Source organism: Lycorma delicatula, chromosome 6, assembly GCF_047948215.1.
Source record: "Lycorma delicatula isolate Av1 chromosome 6, ASM4794821v1, whole genome shotgun sequence".
In the NCBI taxonomy this organism is placed as follows: domain Eukaryota; kingdom Metazoa; phylum Arthropoda; class Insecta; order Hemiptera; family Fulgoridae; genus Lycorma; species Lycorma delicatula.
This window is the reverse complement of record NC_134460.1, coordinates 44,190,558-44,211,972: the sequence shown is the minus strand read 5'-3', so window position 1 is coordinate 44,211,972 and position 21,415 is coordinate 44,190,558. Positions and strand designations below refer to the sequence as shown.

Below are 21,415 nucleotides of genomic sequence, written 5' to 3'. Positions count from 1 at the left end.
TAGTTAATTGAACCCCAATCAATGTATATCTATATCCACTGTCTAGTATTCAAATTTATATAAAAACAACTTACTTTTACTAGGAATTGAACCTCACAACCTTTGACTTCAAAAATCAGCTGTTAAAACAGCTGATTTGCGACAAGTTTAACGCTAGACCAGTCATTGGGCTATATAATAGGTTTGAAAACAAAGCTTAGTATTCTAATCTTAATTTTTTTAAACTTTATTTTAAATTTAATTTTTATAAATAATGTTATGATAAACAATCATATCTTATGAACATATATGCACAGCAATTTATGCTTTTTACTTTTAGCCCTGTGAATGAAATTCAATCAATTAGATTTAGCAGTTTTACTTTATTAGACATAGTAGCAGTAATTTAAGTTAAATATAAATAAATTGTTTATTTTTATGGCGTCAAACATTTAATTAGACTTCTAAACATTATTGCCAATATTTTGTATCTAATGAAGTAATATGATTTTGAATTAGTATATAAGATAAATTTATTTATTTTTTGTTGTTTTGTTTATTCTACACTTAATAACTGAATATGGGTAATAACAACTAAACTGCAATTACTAGATGTAAGCTTTCCTCCTGTAAATCTGATTATATCAATCAATTTACAGCGAATATTTATTATAATGCTTGTTGAAATTATAATTATTTTGAATAAATAACGACAGAATAAAAGGTTTATTAAACAAATTTATTCAATTAAAATTAACAATCTTGCTTCAGAAGATCACTGTCCAAGTTTTATCTATACAACATAATAAACTATTGCATGTGCAGTGGTTAAAATTTTTTTCTTTTTTTGCTTGATGAATTCATTTGCTACAGAAGCTTGTACATGGGAATACGGAAATGGAGTTTTGAAGCGCATGAAAAATGCCATGTTTAACTGAGATTCAAACCCAGAACCCCTGGATGAAAGGCCAAAATACTACTACTCCGCTTTGGAGATTGGCTATTTTTTGTTTATAGACAAATAAAAAACACTGAAAATACATCTAAATAAAACCAGAAAAATGAACAGGAGACCCTAAAATACAATAAAGAATTAAAAATAAGAATACACCAAAGTGATATTAAAGAAATCCAATAATTTTTTTTAATAATAAATGAGTTTAATAATTTTCATGTAAAAATTTTACCGCATAAAAAAGTTGAACAATAATATTTTCTACATAACGAGGTCATTTTATATTTTTATAACATAAAAAATTAGGCAGATTCATTAAAATCATACAAAAATACAGGTCTGACTTTGATCCTCTTTGCCAGATTCATTATTTGTTAGAGTAATAATATCCAGGTTAGTAGTTGATGCCATTACTGATACCTTAAAATAAATATTTTGTTAAGTAATGTTAATTTTTCACAACATATCAGCGATAGTATAAATACATTCCACAGAACACAGAATGATCAATAGAAACAAAAATTACTTAACCTAAATACATTACAAAGCAATTCATTTTTTGAAAGGATTACTCATTATTAATTTTGTTAGTAATACTAATTAAATGAAGAAGCCATTATTTTAAATAAATCTCTACCTGCCAGTAACATCCGCGTTGATTCTAGGCCATACATTGAAATAATCAAATCTGTGCTGAAAACAAACAAACACCCAAAAAGGAATCCAAGAGATACTGGAATAAATGCATATTCTCCTTTTTCACCATAAAAACTGGACTCTTCAGCCATCTCAATTGCTGGTGCTAAAAGTGACCAGTATGAAGCAGCCGTCATAACTCCAGCAGCAAATCCAAGACTTGTGTCAAGAAGTTTTCTCTATTAAAAAAAAAATAAATAAGTAAGTAAAACAAACATAAAAAAAAACAAACAATTCTATTTATATGATTCACTATATTACTACTATGAATTAACGTTTATTTCAAACAGAGATTCAAAGAAATATAAAATAGACTGTGAAGATAAAGATAAGGGGGCTGGCAAAATTTGAAAGTGTATTGTTTATAGGACAAAAGTGAAGATCATGTAAGAAGAAAGGTGCTTATTTCAAACTTTTTATCTGTAGGGTATTAAAAATTCATAACAGTTCTTTAAAACCACCATACCTGTATTCTTCCTCATTAAGATCTTATTACTGATTGTTCTTACAACTATGTTCGCATATAAGACACTTCAAAGTGGACATTTTTTATAATAATGAATAGAATCTTTTAGGTAACTTCACAAAAGGAAGAGGTTCTCATTTCAAATTGTATTATTTTTCTTATTTTATAATTTTAATATATGAAAACCAAAAAATGTTGAAAAATTCAAAAAATTATACTTTTAAACGTTGATTGACTTCTCCACCAAAAATACTGCCTCCAAAGTATTTTTTTTCTGAGTTGCTTGCACTACTAGTATGCCTAGGAAGACATTAAAAAAAATTTGTTAAAAAAATATGCAATAAATAAAAATATAGTTTCCTATTTTTGGGGAAGGGGGAATTTTGGAGCAAAATTTTTTAAACAAGCAAGATAAGCATGTACACACTTATTGAAATTAACATAAAGTAGGGTTATGTTTACAAAATTTTGAGAAAATTGACCCTAATAAACTATCTACCCCACCCACTGCAGCAGATATTGATCCCAAACTTTTAAAAACAAATTGCCCCATGTACACGAGTCTCTGTACTAAATGTCATCAAAATTGGCTACCCAATTAATGTATGAACACCTATTTTTTTAGGGGGGGTCTGTGGGTCATGAAACATTGAGAAATGAAAAAACCCATGCCCCATTTTTTGATTGATTGGCATACTTTCCTTCTTGCAGCATAACTCTAGAGCTATGGTGCCAGGAAATTAAAAACTGGCTTTAAAAAGGGATGAAAAAATAAAAGATATACTTTATTTAATCACATTTTTTTTGTTTTTTCTTACTCAATAAAGTAAGATCATGTTCTACTCTACTGATGTATTATATTGGAGAACCAGGTTGTCGGAAAGTAATTTGTATTAATCTAATTTCAAAGAAGGGTAAAACATTCTTTTCGTTAAAATAACTTTGAAACTTGCCATAGTTTAAAACTGAATAATTTTGCCCACAATTTTTATTGAATAAAAAACATGAGCAAGACAATATAAACTAATTTTTTTCCCTAAGAGGAACTTTGCTTAAAATAATGAGTGCCTCAATAAAATGTAAGTTTGTCAGCAATCAAAAGTGTTTGAATTGTTGGCCATTATTATCCAAGCACTGTTGATAATGCCAACTCATAGAATTACAAAGTTCACAAAGCATATCAACTGGTATTGGGTGCATTCTTTCAATGGCTGCTCTCAACTCATCGAATGTACTCATGAATGCTGGTCTGGTTTTATAAACGTTATGTTTGAGGTGTCCCCACAAAAAGAAATCCATCAGGGTAGATCCGATGAGTTTGGGGAAAACTCAATACTACCGCTTCGCCCTAACCATCTGTTCATGAGAATTCCTTCAAGATAGGCCCTCACACTGTGACAGTAATGTGGGGGTGGTTCACCCTGCTGGAAGTACCATTCTTCATTCTCAAACACCTCTTGAATGCGTGGCATAACAAATTCTTGTAGTGAATTCAGGCAAACTTCAACAGTCATGGTATTCTCAAAGAAGAAAGGTCCAATTAACCCAAACGCCATCAAACCACACCACACTGTAAGTTCACACAGTGTTCTGATGTCAAGTGAGGATAATCAGCTGCCCAGTAACTGCAATTACAACAATTATTTGAGTCATTAAATTTAAATATAGCCTCGTCACTCCAAACGTTGTTTGGAAGTGATTGTTCTCTCCACATTTTGCATGGTAGCACTCACAAAATTGAATTCTCCAGTCAGGATCATTTTCATTGAGATTGTAAACTAATGTAGGAATAAAATTTTCCACTTAGTACGATTCAAAATTCGATGGATGCTTGATTTGAATGTTCTGTCCCACAAGGCACTTGCCGAACAAATCTTCAAGATCATTTGTTTTTATAAGCTTTCTTTCCCTTGTGGGGTTGATGGATGTCTGTGGGCTTACAGTATGCTTCTTGTGAACAGTTCCCTCTGCTTCAAACTTACTGCAGATATGGGGAACGGTGAGTCTCATTGAAACTGTATTTTAAACTCTCTTTGTTTTGCAGCTATGTTCTGTGTCTTTCACAGGCTTCATAAGGCGTAAGAATAAATGTCCTTTCCTCAAAACTTAGTCTTGATTCAGCCATCATTTTAAACAACCACACCTGAAAAAAATGAAAAGGGTTTGGTAGTTATTAGCTGTAAAAGAGTATTAAAAATTTTTTGGGACAACCGATAATAAAAAAAAAAAATGCTTTTAATCAAAAGGTCTTGGGTTAAAACCTGGATTACACTAGTAATTTTCACCTACTACAAAAATTTTAGTCATTATCCAAGTATATTGCATTCCCATACGTTATACTTGGGCTTTCTATAGCGACATTCATTTTAATAAATAATAATAAATTTGAAAATATATGAACTTTAATTTCTGTTTGTATGAAGCTTTTACAGAAAGAAATTTTTAAAAATGATACAAAATTATTTTTCACTATGAGAGGGGAAAAGTAACCAAGGTTGATTTCAGAATATATTGCAGAGAGGTTATTTTTGACTGTGTTTTAAGTTTGTTCAATTTCAATCTGTTTCAATGAAAACATCAACTAATCAAGATAAAAAACAATTTTTGACTGACAAGGGAATGCTTTCCTAGGTGTATTTTTGAAATCCCTACATCCTTAGTTCCTTCCTTTTGATTATCAAACTTCTCAAATGTGATTTTTTGATTGAGAATAATAGTGAATAAAATAAAAACCAAAGAAAAATCCTAACATAGTAACAGTTTCTATATGATAATATTGTAAAAAAGAACCTTCAATACTCTCAATAATGGACAGGCATCTATATTTTAATGTTGTGTAATCTACCAATTCAGTTTGGGTGAATCCAAATTATTCACCCTCTGGATTTTGAGACCTGATTCTGGTTCTCCAACAAAAATTAGGGGATATCTTTTGGGAAATTTCAATTGAAACATCAGGTGGCCCTCCAGAGAAGAACAAAGTTCTGAAAATATACGCCTGTCAGAATTGGTATATTACTACAGCTCACCAATTCGTAAACTTGTTTTATTAAATAAAATACTTTAATTGGCAATAGAATTCAAACTTAAATTAAATAAAACTGATGAAAACACTAACACAGTTGTGCGAGTTTGTAATATGGGAATCTATGACTAACAATTAAAATAACTAAAATTTCCAATTTTTTGTTTTATATTATCATCTGCATCAGGCTTCTTCACCTTTTTCCCTACTTTTCTTCTACACCTAATTTCTTTGACGAGTTCCACGTCTGTAATGTTTTGTCTGAATAGTTTCATTAAGTTTATTATAGTAAATTCAATTTGATACTATTTTCATTCATTTTTCACACAATTAGATAGATTTTATAGGCTTAATTAAAAATATAAAAAATTCTAGTAAAATCTGAATACACAGATGAAATTCACAAGGATTTATGAATGCAATAAACTCCTCTTCCTTTTGAAAATACCAACAAGCTACAAAAACAAAGGGCATCTGCTTCTTTATACAATAATACAAAATTAAAATCTTTTATTTTTTTCGATTGCTTTGTTTGATATCACGGAAGTCTCCATATATATTATACAGTTTTATAGGCAGGGCCCCATACATATAATTGAATCACTATTTTTTGTTGTAGCAAGTACATGTAGATTCTTATTTCGTGTTATTAATTATAATGTGATAACATATATCGCACCGAGAATCCATTCGTGCTAGATATCTGGTAATAAAATTATTTGATGATGCTACTTAATGTATAATATACATTTTGTCATAAATCAGTTTATAACAAAAAAATAAATAAATATCAGTTAATTAATAAAATTAGTTGTGACATGTAAGTTTTATGTCTGACCTTTGTGATTCTCCTGATTAAAAATTAGTAAAAAAATTACAGCATATTATGAAATTGATAACTTAAAGGTTTTTCTGATTATTTAAAAAATTAACATTTATTCGGATTAATGCATAATACATTATAAAGAGTGATTTAGTAGGAATGGGAGGAAAATTAAAATAATAATTTGGAAACATTCTACAGCTTGAAATAAGAAAGTTCATACAAACATATGTCCAAAAACACTTTGTTATCAAGTTACAACCAGCAAAAAATTTTGTCTGGATTTCAGTTCCTCTGATAAAAAGATGATAAATTTTTGAAGCATTATATAAATAGTACATTGATATTTTTTGACCTGAAAAATCAAATAAAATAGGTCCCAGAACTATATCTCCTGTAGTTTTGATGATATCCAATGTATAACAGAAAAATTCAGTGATGAAAAAGTTTTTTTTTTAGTTTTGAAGTACTTTGTTAAATAACTAATAAATGCATAAGTTTTTTCTATAATTTTTTTAAATTATAGATTAATAAACTGACTACTTTTTTTTTGAAAATTAAAAGTATTTTAATTTTTCAAAGGTCTAAATTTATTTTACTAAAAACTGCTATAAATAACTAATAATTTACAATTAACGTTCGAAAATTTCACCTTTGACATCGATGCACTTTTTAACTCATCTTATGTTTTCTGTCATATCTTGGTGTTCCTTAATGAGGGCAGCACTGTGAATGCAAGCGACCAGTTCAACATGTGTGTTTACTTTTTGCTTGTATACCTTGCATTTCATCCATCCCTACATACAGTAATCTAAGGGTTACTGTATATAGGTAAAATGTGTTTGTGCTCCATCAAGCTAATAGTACATTTCAATTCATTTTGCCAAAGGAGAAATTTTCAAGCGCTGTAAGAAATTCATTGTATAAAAATTGCAGATAATTTCTCCCTGTGACACGTTGTTCTAATATGAAAGGAACTATTAATTATGACAGTTTTTAATTATTACAAATCTATAACATTTTTCCATTAAAGTTTTTGTTCTGTTTTATTTTTAATAATAGTTGATCGGTTTTTTGTTTTTCCCAGACCTAATTTCATCAGTTTTCTCAGAATTAAATTCTCTACAAGTTTTGATAATAAAATCTAAGCATTTATTAGTCATTAAACAAATTAATTTTACCTCAAACCTAAAAAAAATGTGTTATTCGTCAATAAATTTTTCTGTTTTATGTTGGATATTATGAAAACTATAGGAAATATAGTTTTGGGGACTTTTCAGGTCAAAAACAAAATATAAAGAAATGGAAGTACTCTAGTCTTTATTGGGCAAATCAAGGTAAACCATGGTAATCACAGCAGAGTTAAAAAAGATTAATTTTGGTCATAAAAATAATAACTGAATGAAATAACTGCAATAAAAATACGTGAATATACTACCTAAATAAAAAGAAAAAAATAACTACAACGTGTATAAATTACCTGACAAAATACATATATGTTATTTATAGACATTAAATGATGATACAAGAAAAATATTTTTTTTAAATTATCATTTAAATGTCATTTGACAGAATAATACTAGTTCTTTAAAATATATTTTTTCATTTAATTTTAAATAAATAGATGGAAAAATCTTTTAAATTGGGCAGTACTTGATTAAAAGTAGCAATGAGAGCAGAATTCGAGTAAATATGATACATAAAATAAAATAAACTCCAGATTTTTTCAAATAGTTTTATGTAGAAATAGTTGTTTTGTAGAGGAAATTCCTATCCAGTGAAATTGCAGTTGTAAAATTATTCCAGATAACTCAAGTAGAAAATTTTACTTTTTTAATGAAAAATAAATTTTTTATATACTCGTAGATGAATTGAAGACTTTTTTTGCCACCGTTGTTTTATATAATATAAAAAAATGATAAAATATGGAGCCTTATTACATGTAAAAATTCAAGAAAATTAACAGGAAAACTTAAGATAAAAACAATACATATTCTTGCATTTCAGAAAGCCTTGTCTCACCATTAATAGTAGACTTATTTAAACAGTAATGTCCCCATTTTTTGCAGATTTATCAATCAGTATTTCTTAAGTGTGGCTTTTTTTCATACTTCATTCATTCTGCCATAGTTTCTACCATTACGGCAGGTCCTGTCACGGCTGCTGCTCTCTACCTTCTTCTAATCCTTTGCTAACTTCATTGTCTCTGTATATTTTCCTTTTTCCATAATCCAATCCATCATTTGAAATTTCTTCCATCCCTGCCTTCTGTCTAACACCTTCTTCCAAAACAATCTCCCAGCCAATCCTTTTCCTATATTCAATCAATTTAGCATTTTCCTGTTATTTACGATTCTCCTTAATACCTCTTCATTTGTTACATGGTCTTGCCATCTGATATTTATCATTCTGTGCCACACCTACATCTCAAAAGCCGCAATTCGTTTTCTGTCTAACTTTCTCATCATCCATGTTTCAGCTCCAAGGAGCAACACACTCCAAATAAAACATTTTATTAATCTCTTCCTTAACGTCAAGTTTAACTTTCCACATAGCAGTCTTTCCTTCCTATTAAATGCCTGTTTACTTCTTGATATTCTTGTTTTAATTTCTACTGTACATGTTAGGTCATCAGCTATAAAGCTCTCTAAGTACTGAAATTCTTTCTCCTGCTCTAAAATTTCAATTCATATCTTAATCTCAATCCTCTTCCCTTTTTCACTTAGTACCATACATTTCATCTTATTTTTATTGATCCTCATACCCTGACTTTCGCAAGCTTCATTTAGTTTACTTGGGCTCTACACCAGCATCGTCATATGTCATCAGCAAAACATAAACATTCTATTCTTCTTCCCCTGATCTTTATGTCTATTTTCCCATTCAGACAGCATTTAATTATCTCTTCAGATATAGAGTAAGACATATATTTGAACATAAACGGACGGCTCTAAGAAACTGTAAACAGAAGATAACAATACTAGTTAGCCGCTAGTTTAAATTTGTGACGAAATGCCGCATAACAGATACAATCCACAAGGAGTGGTGCACTGTCAGTCAGCAGTCGCAGTGAGCACAAATTGGTGAATCTGTTTGAGTCATCAGATATCCATGAGTGAACTTAGTGCCCTACTCGCAACAGATAATAACCTCCTCTCGACGGTTGTTTCTGCATGAGGAGCACCACGGTGAAACAATTGGGTGTTTATTAATTGCGTGAAGTTTATTGGTCGTGGTAGCATCCCACTCACTTTGCCACACATCATGAACTGCCCTCTTCAGGAAACAGACAAGATCATTAGAAGCAATGCAATTGGTAAAAGGAGGCTGAAAACAAGCGCCTTTTGCTGTACTGTCTGCACGCTCATTGCCTGAAATTCCTATGTGGATACAGATCCAGCAGAAACTCACCGTTGTATTACGTCTACTCATTTGTGAAATGACACAATGAATTGTGTCAGGATTCATGCTTTTTTTAATATTATAAAATTCGTTTTATAAGAGTACCAGATTTGCGTTCTGTTTGTTATACTGAACACAGAGCAAAGATCAAAGCAGTAATTAATGTGAGTAAGCTACCAAGGAGGGTAATAACATGGAGCAACAGTAAAGACTGGAGGTAATTGTATACTTAGAGCTGAGAAAAGACATTGATTCCTGGAGCCTACCGGAGCAGTACATTTTAGCTATTCCTGACATTGATTAACATCATACTGGTTCGAGAATACCACATCAAAGTTTGGGTAAGTTGGTTGCGCTTTAATGCAAGCCACATATTAGCATATCATTTGCTTCTGTCTATTAAAAAGAGATGGTTCACCACTTTCTTTTTCCTGTTTAGCCTCCGGTAACTACCGTTTAGATAATTCTTCAGAGGATGATATGTATGAGTGTAAATGAAGTGTAGTCTTGTACAGTCTCAGTTCGACCATTACTGAGATGTGTGGTTAATTGAAACCCAACCACCAAAGAACACCGGTATGATGGACTGCATAGAGAATCTATAGTGCGGTGGCCCTCACCGACGAATAAGCTAAGCAGCCCTAGTCCAAGTGAGAACAGACCAGAGCTCGGTAAAAGCGTAACATGCATACACGATCGCTCCTCAACGGGTAGAGGCAACTCTCAGTTCCGTTCTTGAACACACATTAGTTTGTAAGGAAAAGTTTCAGTTCTTTTTGTGGTAGCAGGTCCGATATCTTGTTGCTGTGCAAACTTACGTGTTGACTTTGATGGACTTTCGGGCATAGCGACTGAAATATAAAGCAGCTTCTGTTCGTTTAGTTTAGGTGGTCTTCCACTTCGATTAGCGTCTTCAACAGAGCCTGTCGCCTGAAATTTCTCGATAAGAATTCGAACTGCAGTGCTGTGAAGAACAGGAGTATTTGGAAACTTTTCAGAAAACTTGTGCTTCATTAAATCAGTATACTTGTCACCTTCACAAAAGCTGTGTTCAACGAGAAAAATTAGTTCCTCTACCGAAAGAATCGTTACTGGCAATTACTAATTCCGATATTTTTATTTCTTTTAATTTTTTTCGTTACGTTTCTCGCAATTATTGATTCCATAAACGAAAAAACATGAAACGAAACGAGCACGTTCAATCACAACTCAACAACGGACATCTTGTTTTATTACTGAACAATAGAATAACCCACATAATAGTTCTAAAGCATACTGCACAGCGACTATCCGAACGCACTGTATATCGTATTACAAGGTAACTTACGTTGGAAAATAGAAAAAAATTATGAGAAATCTTGTTTTCTTCGTCAGGACGAGACTTTCCAAACAAACCTCGCAATCAAACCGTTATTTGATATCTATTTTACTGTTCGTATACAGATGACTTCAGTTTTTAAGAATGATGAAATTATCTTTCCATATTTCTTTATATATATAATAATTCCATTTACAAAGTAACAAATAAAGCAACTTTACACCTCTTTTATGTAATTACCAGTAAAATGATTGATGACATTTAAATGATCATTAAGGTAATTTTAAATGATATAGCACGCTATTCAACTAATGAATTCCTTTCTGCGTAAAATTATTACATTACTGTTATTATTATACTACTGTAATCGGTGGTATAATAAAATTAATTAGCGATTGCATAATTGCTTTATCTTATAATTTTTATTATCCCGTGTTATTTTAATTTTTTTCTTAGTCTTAAGACTAAATGACAAAGAAGAATAAGGAACTTCTTTGAAATCCCTAGGAATTACTTTAAAAAGATTACAAACAAACACAGATACAAACGACACATTTTATATAAAAGTATCTGGTTACTATTAAAATCTCGACTGCAATTAAAAGTTACATCATAACTGCAAAAAAAAAAAATTAATTCGACCGAAAGACAATTAACTTTTGAATAATATACTACAAAATTAGCCAGTTACACAACAAACAGCTAAGAATGAGTAAAAATTAGATATACGTTTTTATTATTTCTAAATGCAATCTGCCTACTGTAAGAAACTAAATAATATACCAAATGAAAGTAATATTTAAAACTGTAAAGAGTTTTTTCAAAATTGTTATCTGTACAAGTTGCTTGATAACAGCTTATTTACCGTTCAGATAAAAAAAATAAGCTGAAGACTTGTTAACGTTGTTAAATACTATAAACACAGAACAAATTATCAATAAACTAATAAAAATAAAATTGCATCTGTTTATCTAAATAGTTGTTGCTTTACTTGATATTCCACCACTATAATTTTTTATTTTGTTTTGATTTAGTTCTTGTCACGTTGAGAACGCATCAGTAATTTTTTTTACTAAAATGAGATTTTAGTGTGCGAAACTTGAACGGTTTTGAGAACAATATAAAACTGATTATAAACTGTTACAATTTAAAAATTAATTTTATTAAAAAAAAGAGAGTTAAAAGTTTATTTCTATGAAACTTTTGTAGTGCCCTGAATGGTGTGAGCATTTGAAAAAAAAAGGAAATGGCGAAAGAAAGATAAGCAGACCCAAGATGAACAAGAAAATCAGCGAACTGCAGTGTACTTAATGAATCTGGAGGGCGTTCGGGTTGGTCTAGTTGTGAACGCGTCTTCCCAAATCAGCTGATTTGGAAGTCGAGAGTTCCAGCGTTCAAGTCCTAGTAAAGTCAGTTATTTTTACACAGATTTGAATACTAGATCGTGGATACCGGTGTTCTTTGGTGGTTGGGTTTCAATTAACCACACATCTCAGGAACGGTCGAACTGAGACTGTACAAGACTACACTTCATTTACACGCATACACATCATCTTCATTCATCCCCTTTCAGATAAAAAGTATTATCTGAAAGGTAGTTACCGGAGGCTAAACAGAAAAAAAGGAGGACTTTATGGATAGAAAGACCCCATGACACTGACCCCTTACAGAGGGGATACAAAAAAATCCAAATGTGCGACTCATATGTTTTTTAAGTAAATACCGTTTTAATATAAAAAATAACCCAATTTAAAAAAAAATTATATTCACTGAAAGCTTGGAACTTAATCTACAATTATGCATAATTTCCGCCTACATAAAGGAAGGCACATGTGATCAGCTTCTGCATTCCAGCTTCAAAGAAATCTGCCGCCTGAGAACATAGCCATTGCTGGACGACTGTTTTGAAGTCGTGGCGCTGCTTTAAATGCAGGAACTAGTGGTAATCGCAAGACGCCAGGTCAGTAATATGATGGATGAAAAATCTGTTCCCACCCAAATGACGCGATAAAATTTTGGAAGCGATGAACCGCATATGGCCGAGCATTGTAGTAAAGCAGTACGATTCGCGTACTGAGCATGCGACGCCTTCTGTTTTGGATCGCGCTACACAGATTACTCAGGGTCTCACAATACAGTTGTACCCCCAAATCAAAAAAATCAATAAGGAACAAAACACAGTGCAAATAATTCTCCGGGCTGTCATTGTTTGCTTGAACTTCACTTTCTCGGGAGATGTTTAGCGTCTCCGTTCCGTGGACTGATTCCGGTGTAATGCGAGACAAAACCCTTGTCTCCCGGTAATAATTCGACTAAAACCAGATCGCCTATATTGCTGTATATTTTTAAAAAAATTCAAAGCACCGGTTAAACGGTTGTTTTTGGGTCAGCATTTTTGGTTTCCAGCATGAGCATAATTCCGATAATTTAAGCGTACAAAACACAATTTCATACCGAACACTTCGTAAAATTACAGGAAATTCATCTCATAGTGATGAAATCGTAAACCGTCAATTCCCACGGACTTTGCCATTAATTCTCTGCACCAGGTCATCGGTAATGAAAGACGGTTCCCGCTCCGTGCGACATCGTATACGTTTGTACGGCCATCTTTAAATGCCCTAACCCATTTTCTCACCGTTCTGTCGGATATCCCCGTACACTTCACTAATCTGCTGATGAATTTCACCGCTTTCGACCTCTTGTATTTAAGGAACAACTTATAGCTCGTATTTCACAATTTGCGGCACTGTCTATAGTCATAGGCATTTTAAACAATCACAGGGAACTTCCCAACCCCGTAGGGGAAGACACCCGCCTTGTGACGCTTCCCCCCATTTCTAGCCCTGATGGGCTTTAACGGAAATCACACGGAACTGTAAAAAAAAAAAATTAAAAATAAGACTAACAATCACGTAATGGCGTCTGCAGCAAGCCAATAGATTTTACTCAGCGTACACGCAAGAAACGGCGACAGCCGCGCGCTGCAACGGAAATTTATCAAAACAGTACTTACTTAAAAAAAAGTAATAAAAAATATACCTCGTATTTTTAGTTTCTCTATAATTTTTCCTCAGTTTATACACACACCTATATAACACATGATATCCCATATAAATAACCGGTCCGTATGCAGCTAAAATTGATTAATTATGGCACTAATAGATATTTAAGCTTTCTAACCGTAACAAATTTTTCAGGCTTTATATAATATGTAAATAATTTTCACAATTAAAGTTGAACTTTTTACAGTAATATAAAAGTATTATGTACCGGTCTATGTACTTCTGTGACTTTCATATCCTTTTCTGGTTATTTGATGGGACAGAAAAAATAAAAATCGTATGTGCAGATTGAAATTACGATCGTAGATGTGATTTTTAAAATTAAGTACGATAAACATAAATCAGTATTATCAATCCTCATAAAGCTGTTATATGAATTCGATTCTTCATTATATAAAAATATAATGGGCAATTAAAAAAGGAATATAAATTATGTAACTATTGACAGAAGGAATCGCACATAAATAAGTATAAAACATTTATATTTCTTTAAATATTAACACACACCCGGTTACTTAAGCGAAGAATCTATCGTTGTTTAATTAAATCGCTAATAAAATTGACTTGAAAGTATATTTATTACATTAGCTTGCATCACATTAATTTAAAAATATACACGCGCCTTGAAAATCATTAAACTTTTTTAATAATTTTTGTTTTCACTATCGTTTGATTATTATTAAACTGTTATCTTAATGAATAATTGATTTGATAATTTTTTGCAACATAGTACATTCAACGAAATACTGTTCAATATGAAATCGATTGGAGTATTTTCATCACGAATTTAGTGAATTTAGACCCAAAAAATTAGCTGCGTAAAAGGTGTGAGGAAAATATCACCTGTGTTTTGATAGGCTTGGTGTACTGAACGGTAACAGTTTGATCACAGAGCGAAGAAGATAATGGGGAATTATTTCGCTCCTAAACATTCCCTATAATATGTCTGACGTACGACGCCGATTGTTCTTGAGAATGACTTGGACATTATATTTTTAGAGAAACTTACAACTCATGTCACACTGCCTATAACTACTATGATTATGGTTTTAAAAATAAATTACCCAAAAAAAGAAAATGAAAATTATGTAAAACGGCAATAATTTTTAAGTTAATAAGATTAAAATATAGTTAATAATTCAAAATTCAAATATAGGTGTGCTGCACTATAAAAATAATATCGCTACATAAGAAATAAGTGGCTGCAAGTCATCAACCTATAATTAAAGGGTAAACAGTATTTTATAAAAATTAAAATTAATAAACCACATTAAAATATGGTTTATTAAACCATATTAAACCATATATTATATTATACCATATGCACTTTGAGAAAAATATTAAATAAAAAAAAGGTTGACTTGTCTGGATGTAAGTAATACCGTTTCATTATTTAATTATTTTTATTTATTACTCAATATGCTTACATCAGTTACTGAGCTCCAAATATGAAACTTGATGTTATTTTAATGACACCAGCTCTTAAAACTAACTGTTTGTATGTAAATTAGTATTGTTTTTTCAATCTACATTTTTGGAAAAGAAATATATATATATGTATATATACTAACCAGCCTGTCTAGCCCGAACATGAACCCTCAGGACTCAGGTCAGCCCAGATGATTCCCGGAGTCAACTCAGGGGCTCCACGGGGCCTTCCAGGGCCAAAGGACCCTGGCAGAATGGGAATGGTGAGCAAAGTGAGCCAAGCTCACTTTGCTCACCATTCCCATTGGCTAACTTTGGAGGACCGGTGCCCTGGACACCTGCAGTGCTTGCTTTGGTCAATTTTCCCAGAGGGCTCACTCACTGGAACCCCCTCCTGCACTGTACATTATCCTCATGGCTGTGAGAATAATAATTATAGTATTCAAGTTTTATAGAAACCCAAAAAAGAAACTAAATTACAGAAGATGAATAATAGTAAGTAATGGTAACTAAAATGCACATACTTAGACGACAAAAATTTCAAAAGTTATTTATTTGCCACGGTGGCATAAATATAATAATTAAGTAAATGGATTTATTTATTTCTTCCTTAATGAATATCTTTAATTCATAACTTCACCCTCATTGTTGGTGAAGAAGTAATGAATATTTTTAATATCATAACCTTCAAGGGAGCTAGGGACTTGGTCGATGGCTTAATACCTTTCCTAGTATAACATGAATGTATCCTGCAAATCTGAAACTAATCAGATTACAGAAAAAGTAATCTGATTATGAGACAACATTACATTACAACACACAAACTTTATATATATGTGTGTATACATTTCCAAATAAACATTATCTTTCTTTCTTTTCCTGTTTAGCCTTCAGGTATTACCATTCAGATATTACTTCAGAGGATGAATAAGGATGATACTGTATGAGTGTAAATGAAGTGTAGTCTTGTACAGTCTCAGACCATTCCTGAGATGTGTGCTTAATTGAAACCCAACTACCAAAGAACACCGGTATCCACGATCTAGTATTCAAATCCGTATAAAAATAACTGAATTTACTAGGACTTGAAAGCTGGAACTCTCGACTTCCAAATCAGCTGATTTGCGAAGATGTGTTCACCGCTAGACCAACCCGGTGGATTGAATAAACATGATCTGTTAAAACGTGAATGTACCTCTGATGCATGCAAAAGTTAGCCTTCAATTTATTAACACAAACCCCGTTTGAATTTTGAAAATCAGACGATTGTTTGCAGAGAGGTATAAGAACACCTTATTGCACCTCCCAAAATAGAAATTTATTTAATATTATTTTATTTAACATAAATTTAATTCTATTATTTTTTTAATAGTATTCAACTAATTCAAATCATTCAGTTTAAACCCAGCTCACACAGTGACAGAGACTCACAGTTCAGTTAATTAATTCAATTCATTAAAGTTTGTGCTTCAACCAGCAAATCTCCACTACTACATTATGTACATATATATATATATATATATATATATATATATTTTTTATCGAGATTAAATCCATCTAAAAACCTTCTCAGTTATGCCAAGAAACAAGGGTAAAAATTTGGCTGCGATTAATCCTAAACCCTCTTCCTCTTTATATAATAGTATAGATATGCAACTGATATATATGTATTGAAAACTGGTAATTTTAAACACTGACAATTTAGTTACTGAAAACTCACCACTTTCTTGTGTCTTTTTAACTATTGGAATGGTTTACTCTTTAGGTAGACCAGAATTACATAAAATTTATATGCTACCACAGGCAATGTTATAATTTATAAATTGCATCCCTTAAAGGAAAGCTAGAACTGAGATTATCTGAGCAGAAATTTTTTATATTTTACTGGGTTATGTTGGTGACCCAAAAATTATCTCAGATAGTTAAATGGTTCCATAACAATGAAAAAAGAATTTAGTAATATCTTAAATAGAAAATACAATAATCAGTAAATCAATAAAATTAAAATCAGTTAATCAGTAAATTTAAAATAAAGTTGCACATGTTCTCAAAGACCTGTTACGGTATAAATATTTAATTTATTATATTAAACATAAAAAAATATTTCAAAACACTACTTAAGCCAACAAAGGAGAGGAAAAATTGTGAAGCTATTCAGAGGGCTAATAAAAAAAGGAATAGGAACGTATTTGTGGTTAACAGTCAGGGTTATGTTTCATTAAAAAACTTTTGAGGATTGAAAATTGTAACACAACAATATTTAAACAGTAGTCATTAAATAGGCTGCTGATAATGATTTTTAATATTTTTGATTGCCGATAATATAATTAATAATTTTAAAAAAACAACTGATTCTTTGGACACTCCTTTTTCACTGGGTAAAATGTAGATAATATAATAAGGTTCAAAAATGTTAATTTTAGTTTTTTCTATATTGAAATCTGAAGTTCAATAGGTAATTAAATCTATGAAAATAAAATGATTTCTTTCATTTAAACTGATATTAAAGTTAATTTAATTAGAGCAACCATTCATATCTTAGCATACCTTCTTATTAAAATTGGATTTCATATGAATGATGCATATTTCAGTTCTCATTACAGGTTTAGGAAGGGCTATAACATTAAACCGGTTACTTCTAACTTAATAAATCAAGTACTAGATGCGCTGGATAAATTACATAATGTTACTGATATTTTCTGCGTTTTTTTCCAAAGCATGTTACTGTATCGTCCACAACATATTTATTGATAAACAAACTATCGTGGAGTGTTTTAAATATTACTTAACGACTAGGAAACTTAGGGGAGTAGTATTCAAAGATTTTTAATAAATATATTTCATTATAGCAAAAAGTATATTTGTATTCCCACAGTTTCTATCTTGGGCTCATTTCTTGTTTTTTTTTTCCATTTATATAAATAACTCAGTCAAACAGAATAAGAGCCACTTAATTTTATTTTCTGCTCTATTTCCCAGTATTTAAATGGTTTAATGGATAAAACATTAGGTAGACGCACTTAAGATAACAGAAAAATGATTTTTATTAAATGGTATTTTATTGAATCATGATAAAATTAACATTTTTAGTAAATAAAATTCTAACAAAACCATTTTTAGTTTTTAACATGATAAGTGTAAGTTACAGTCCTATTGAGAAGGTTGAATTTTTGGTTCTATTTATTGATAAGATTTTTTATTAGAAAAAGTAGAAGTTATTTCTGGTTTCCAAATTTTAATTTCAAAACAATACTTAAATTTTTTTTATGATCAGATCTTTCAAGGATCACGCAAGCACAGTACTAACTACTTTCTTTTCCTAAGCTTTTCTTTCCTTTCTTCAGCCCACGCGGTGTTTTCCTTTTCTGTTTCTCTAGAAATTTAGATTCATTCATTAATTTTCTGAAAGATTGTCTCAAATTATTTCTTTGGAAATATTTAATAATTTTAGATCTTTTTACATTTCTTAGAATGAGCTAATTTTGATTTTCTTTTCTTCAAAAAAGATAAATATTTGTTTTTTTTTTTTAATCTAGTTTCATCCATTCTATATGTGATCGTAAATGTCCAGTCAGTCTTCTTTTCCAAATTGTATGAGCTACTTTTTAAAATTTTATAATATTTCTTTTGATTTTCTTAATTTATTATCATCAAGTTTTAAGCCATCAATTTTTCTTAAAATTCTTTTTTCAACTTTTACTATTTTTTTACTGAGAAAGTTTTTAATCCCATTACTACTGAATACTGCTTGTTTACAAAGTAATGCCTGAGTGAAATAAAAGTTTTCTAAAAAAAAATTGAATGATTGATGACCGGAAGCACTAACAAGTCATTTTGAAAATGTGTTTTAAGAATAAAAAAATCTTAACATATCTTCCTTTACATTTATGAATTGATTCTTTTTTTAAAATATAATAAGGCATTATTCAACAGTATTCATTTATACACAGGTACAATACTAGATCAAGAAATAAGCATACATATCTTAACTAGATATTTTTGAAACAGTCCCCTTTTATGCGGGATTAAAACTGTTTAATAATCTGCCAAATGACATTTTATGCTAGTAATGCATTTTAATGATACTAATTTTAAAGCAGTACTGAAATTATTTAATTAAGAAAAAAACATTCTATTGTTTGGGAGATTATTTAAATACACCATCTTAATAGTAGTCATATTTCTTTTTTTACCATTACAATGTGATGCTTTATGGATTGTTATTTTAATTTTTACATTTTGCTGTCGTAAACTTTGTTTTTTGTGTCTTAGCTGCCACTTCAACCAGTTTTGCTGATAAAAGATTATACGAAAGGTTTGTTGATGAAGGTTACACAGAGCTATTAAAATAAATAAATAACCACATGGAAATTACTTTGTCTTAGAATGCCAAAGCATTTGAATTAGTTTATGAATTGAAAGTCGAGTTGAGGATTTCATAGTGAGTAGACGTGAATTTTTGCCCTGCGTTCGTATTCTATTTTGCTTGGGTTTTTGGTTTACATTATCAGGAATTGTTGGTGGAAAGTTAGTGGACATCACTATATAGTTTTATGAGTTTTGGACAACGAATTCACCTGTAATTTCGTTTTTTCTAGTGCGTGTTTCTCTCCATAAGAGAAATTGTAATGTAGGCATTTATAACTTATAAATGTAGTTCAGATTCTTCTAAGTCATTAGACAAGTCTGTGTGAGATTGTTACATCATATTCTAGGTTGTAAACAACTAATTAGAATATTCTCATTATTCTACCAGTGAGTGAACATTTATTACTTTAAATGCTATGCTAGTTTATAAAGGGAAACTTCCTTCCTCTGTATTTCCTACACTGTTCCTTACTTATCCTTCCCCTTCCAGATCTCCACCGATCCAGACATTCCTGAATTTTTTTTTTACCCCCCAAATCCGACCCCGGATTTTGAGATACATTTTTCCTGACCCCCATCCCTCTTAAAGTTAACCTGTCGGGTATCATTGTATGTAGAACGAGATGTATATTACAGATCCAGTGAAATTATCCCAGTCCTACCCATATAACAGAGAAAACTCCAGAGAAGGAGTTGGTCGACATCCAGAAACATTGACATCACGGCAGGAGGACAAGGAGGCTCTGGACATGCATGCCACCACCGGTGCAGCTACCCTAGAAGCTTTGGTCAAGGGTCTTCCCCCTAGACCCTCTTCGGATACCAGGAGGGGTGCTAAAAGGCTGAAATGCAGACAGTCCTCTATGAAGGAAGAGGAGGTTTTCCACTGGAAGTCTAGTTCCAGTGGTCAGAAGGTTTGAGCAGCTAGCCAAAGACCTTAGGAGAAATCTGGATAAGAATGTCAAGAGAACGATAAGAGACATTGAGGCAGATCTTAGAATTGTGGTGAAAGAGCTGAAGAATTTGACTAAGAGCACCGCTCTTTGTGCTTGTAAGAGGCAGATGTCTGAGGCCACCATTCAGATTGTGGTTGCTGCTGGTTGCCTGATTGCAGATGCCTTGGATAATGGGGTGCGCACTTCTCAAGTAGTGGAACTGATAAAAAAGAACTGGCCCAAGAGGATATTCTGTAATACACAAATTGGAACACCAGACCGAAGTGTGGGGGCTATTAATATGATGGCAGTTGTTGATATGCATGCCATGAAGGAGGGTAAGGTGCTACAGACACTAACTGCCAGGCACACACAGGTGGCCGGGCTGCTGAATAGCCTTGGCATAATGACAGGAACTGTTATATTGCCCACAGCTGAGGCTCGACTGATTGGTGATGGTGGAAGTGATGACCGACCGATCGTCAACAGATTCCACGTGGTATACGTGGACTCTGATGACGGTGCTGACCTGGCCCAGTGTTAGTTGACACATTTGAGAAAGTACACGTTAACAGTGGTGGTAACATAGGACTACTGCAGACGGAGCTGTATGGTCAAGACACAGCCATTTATGTGGACAAAATATAGGAGTGCGAGGGGAGGAAGACTGGGCGCAGATAACACCTCATTGCACCGGAGGGTAGGGTCCCGCCTGTATGGAGTGGTGATGAGCCGGCACCGCAGATGCATAAGACGGAGCCTATCATGATTAAGACAGGCTCGACATATGCGGACCTGCTCAAGACAGTCAGGTCGAAGGTGGTGGTCCCTGCATTAAAAAAAATCTTATCTGTTAGGAAGGCTGGGGATAAAATGGAGATCAAAGTGAAGGAGGGAAGAAATACCTCTGGACCATTCAGACAGGCTACTTCCATGGCAATTACGGTAGGTAGTG

The 21,415-nt window shown here is 32.0% G+C and overlaps 1 protein-coding gene across 4 annotated transcripts in view; it reads right to left on the bottom strand.

Annotated features, from left to right (window-relative positions):
* Zip48C (Zinc/iron regulated transporter-related protein 48C) overlaps positions 1–21,415 on the bottom strand; it is a 454,634-nt gene that overhangs the window by 422,292 nt on the left and 10,927 nt on the right. For all 4 annotated transcript variants that reach the window (XR_012756805.1, XM_075369162.1, XM_075369163.1 and 1 more), the window contains exon 2: positions 1,572–1,809. Coding sequence is in view for 3 of the 4 variants with exons in the window: in XM_075369162.1 (XP_075225277.1) it covers positions 1,572–1,809 (238 nt within the window). In the remaining variant the exon portion in view is untranslated. The remainder of the gene's footprint in view (positions 1–1,571; positions 1,810–21,415) is intronic.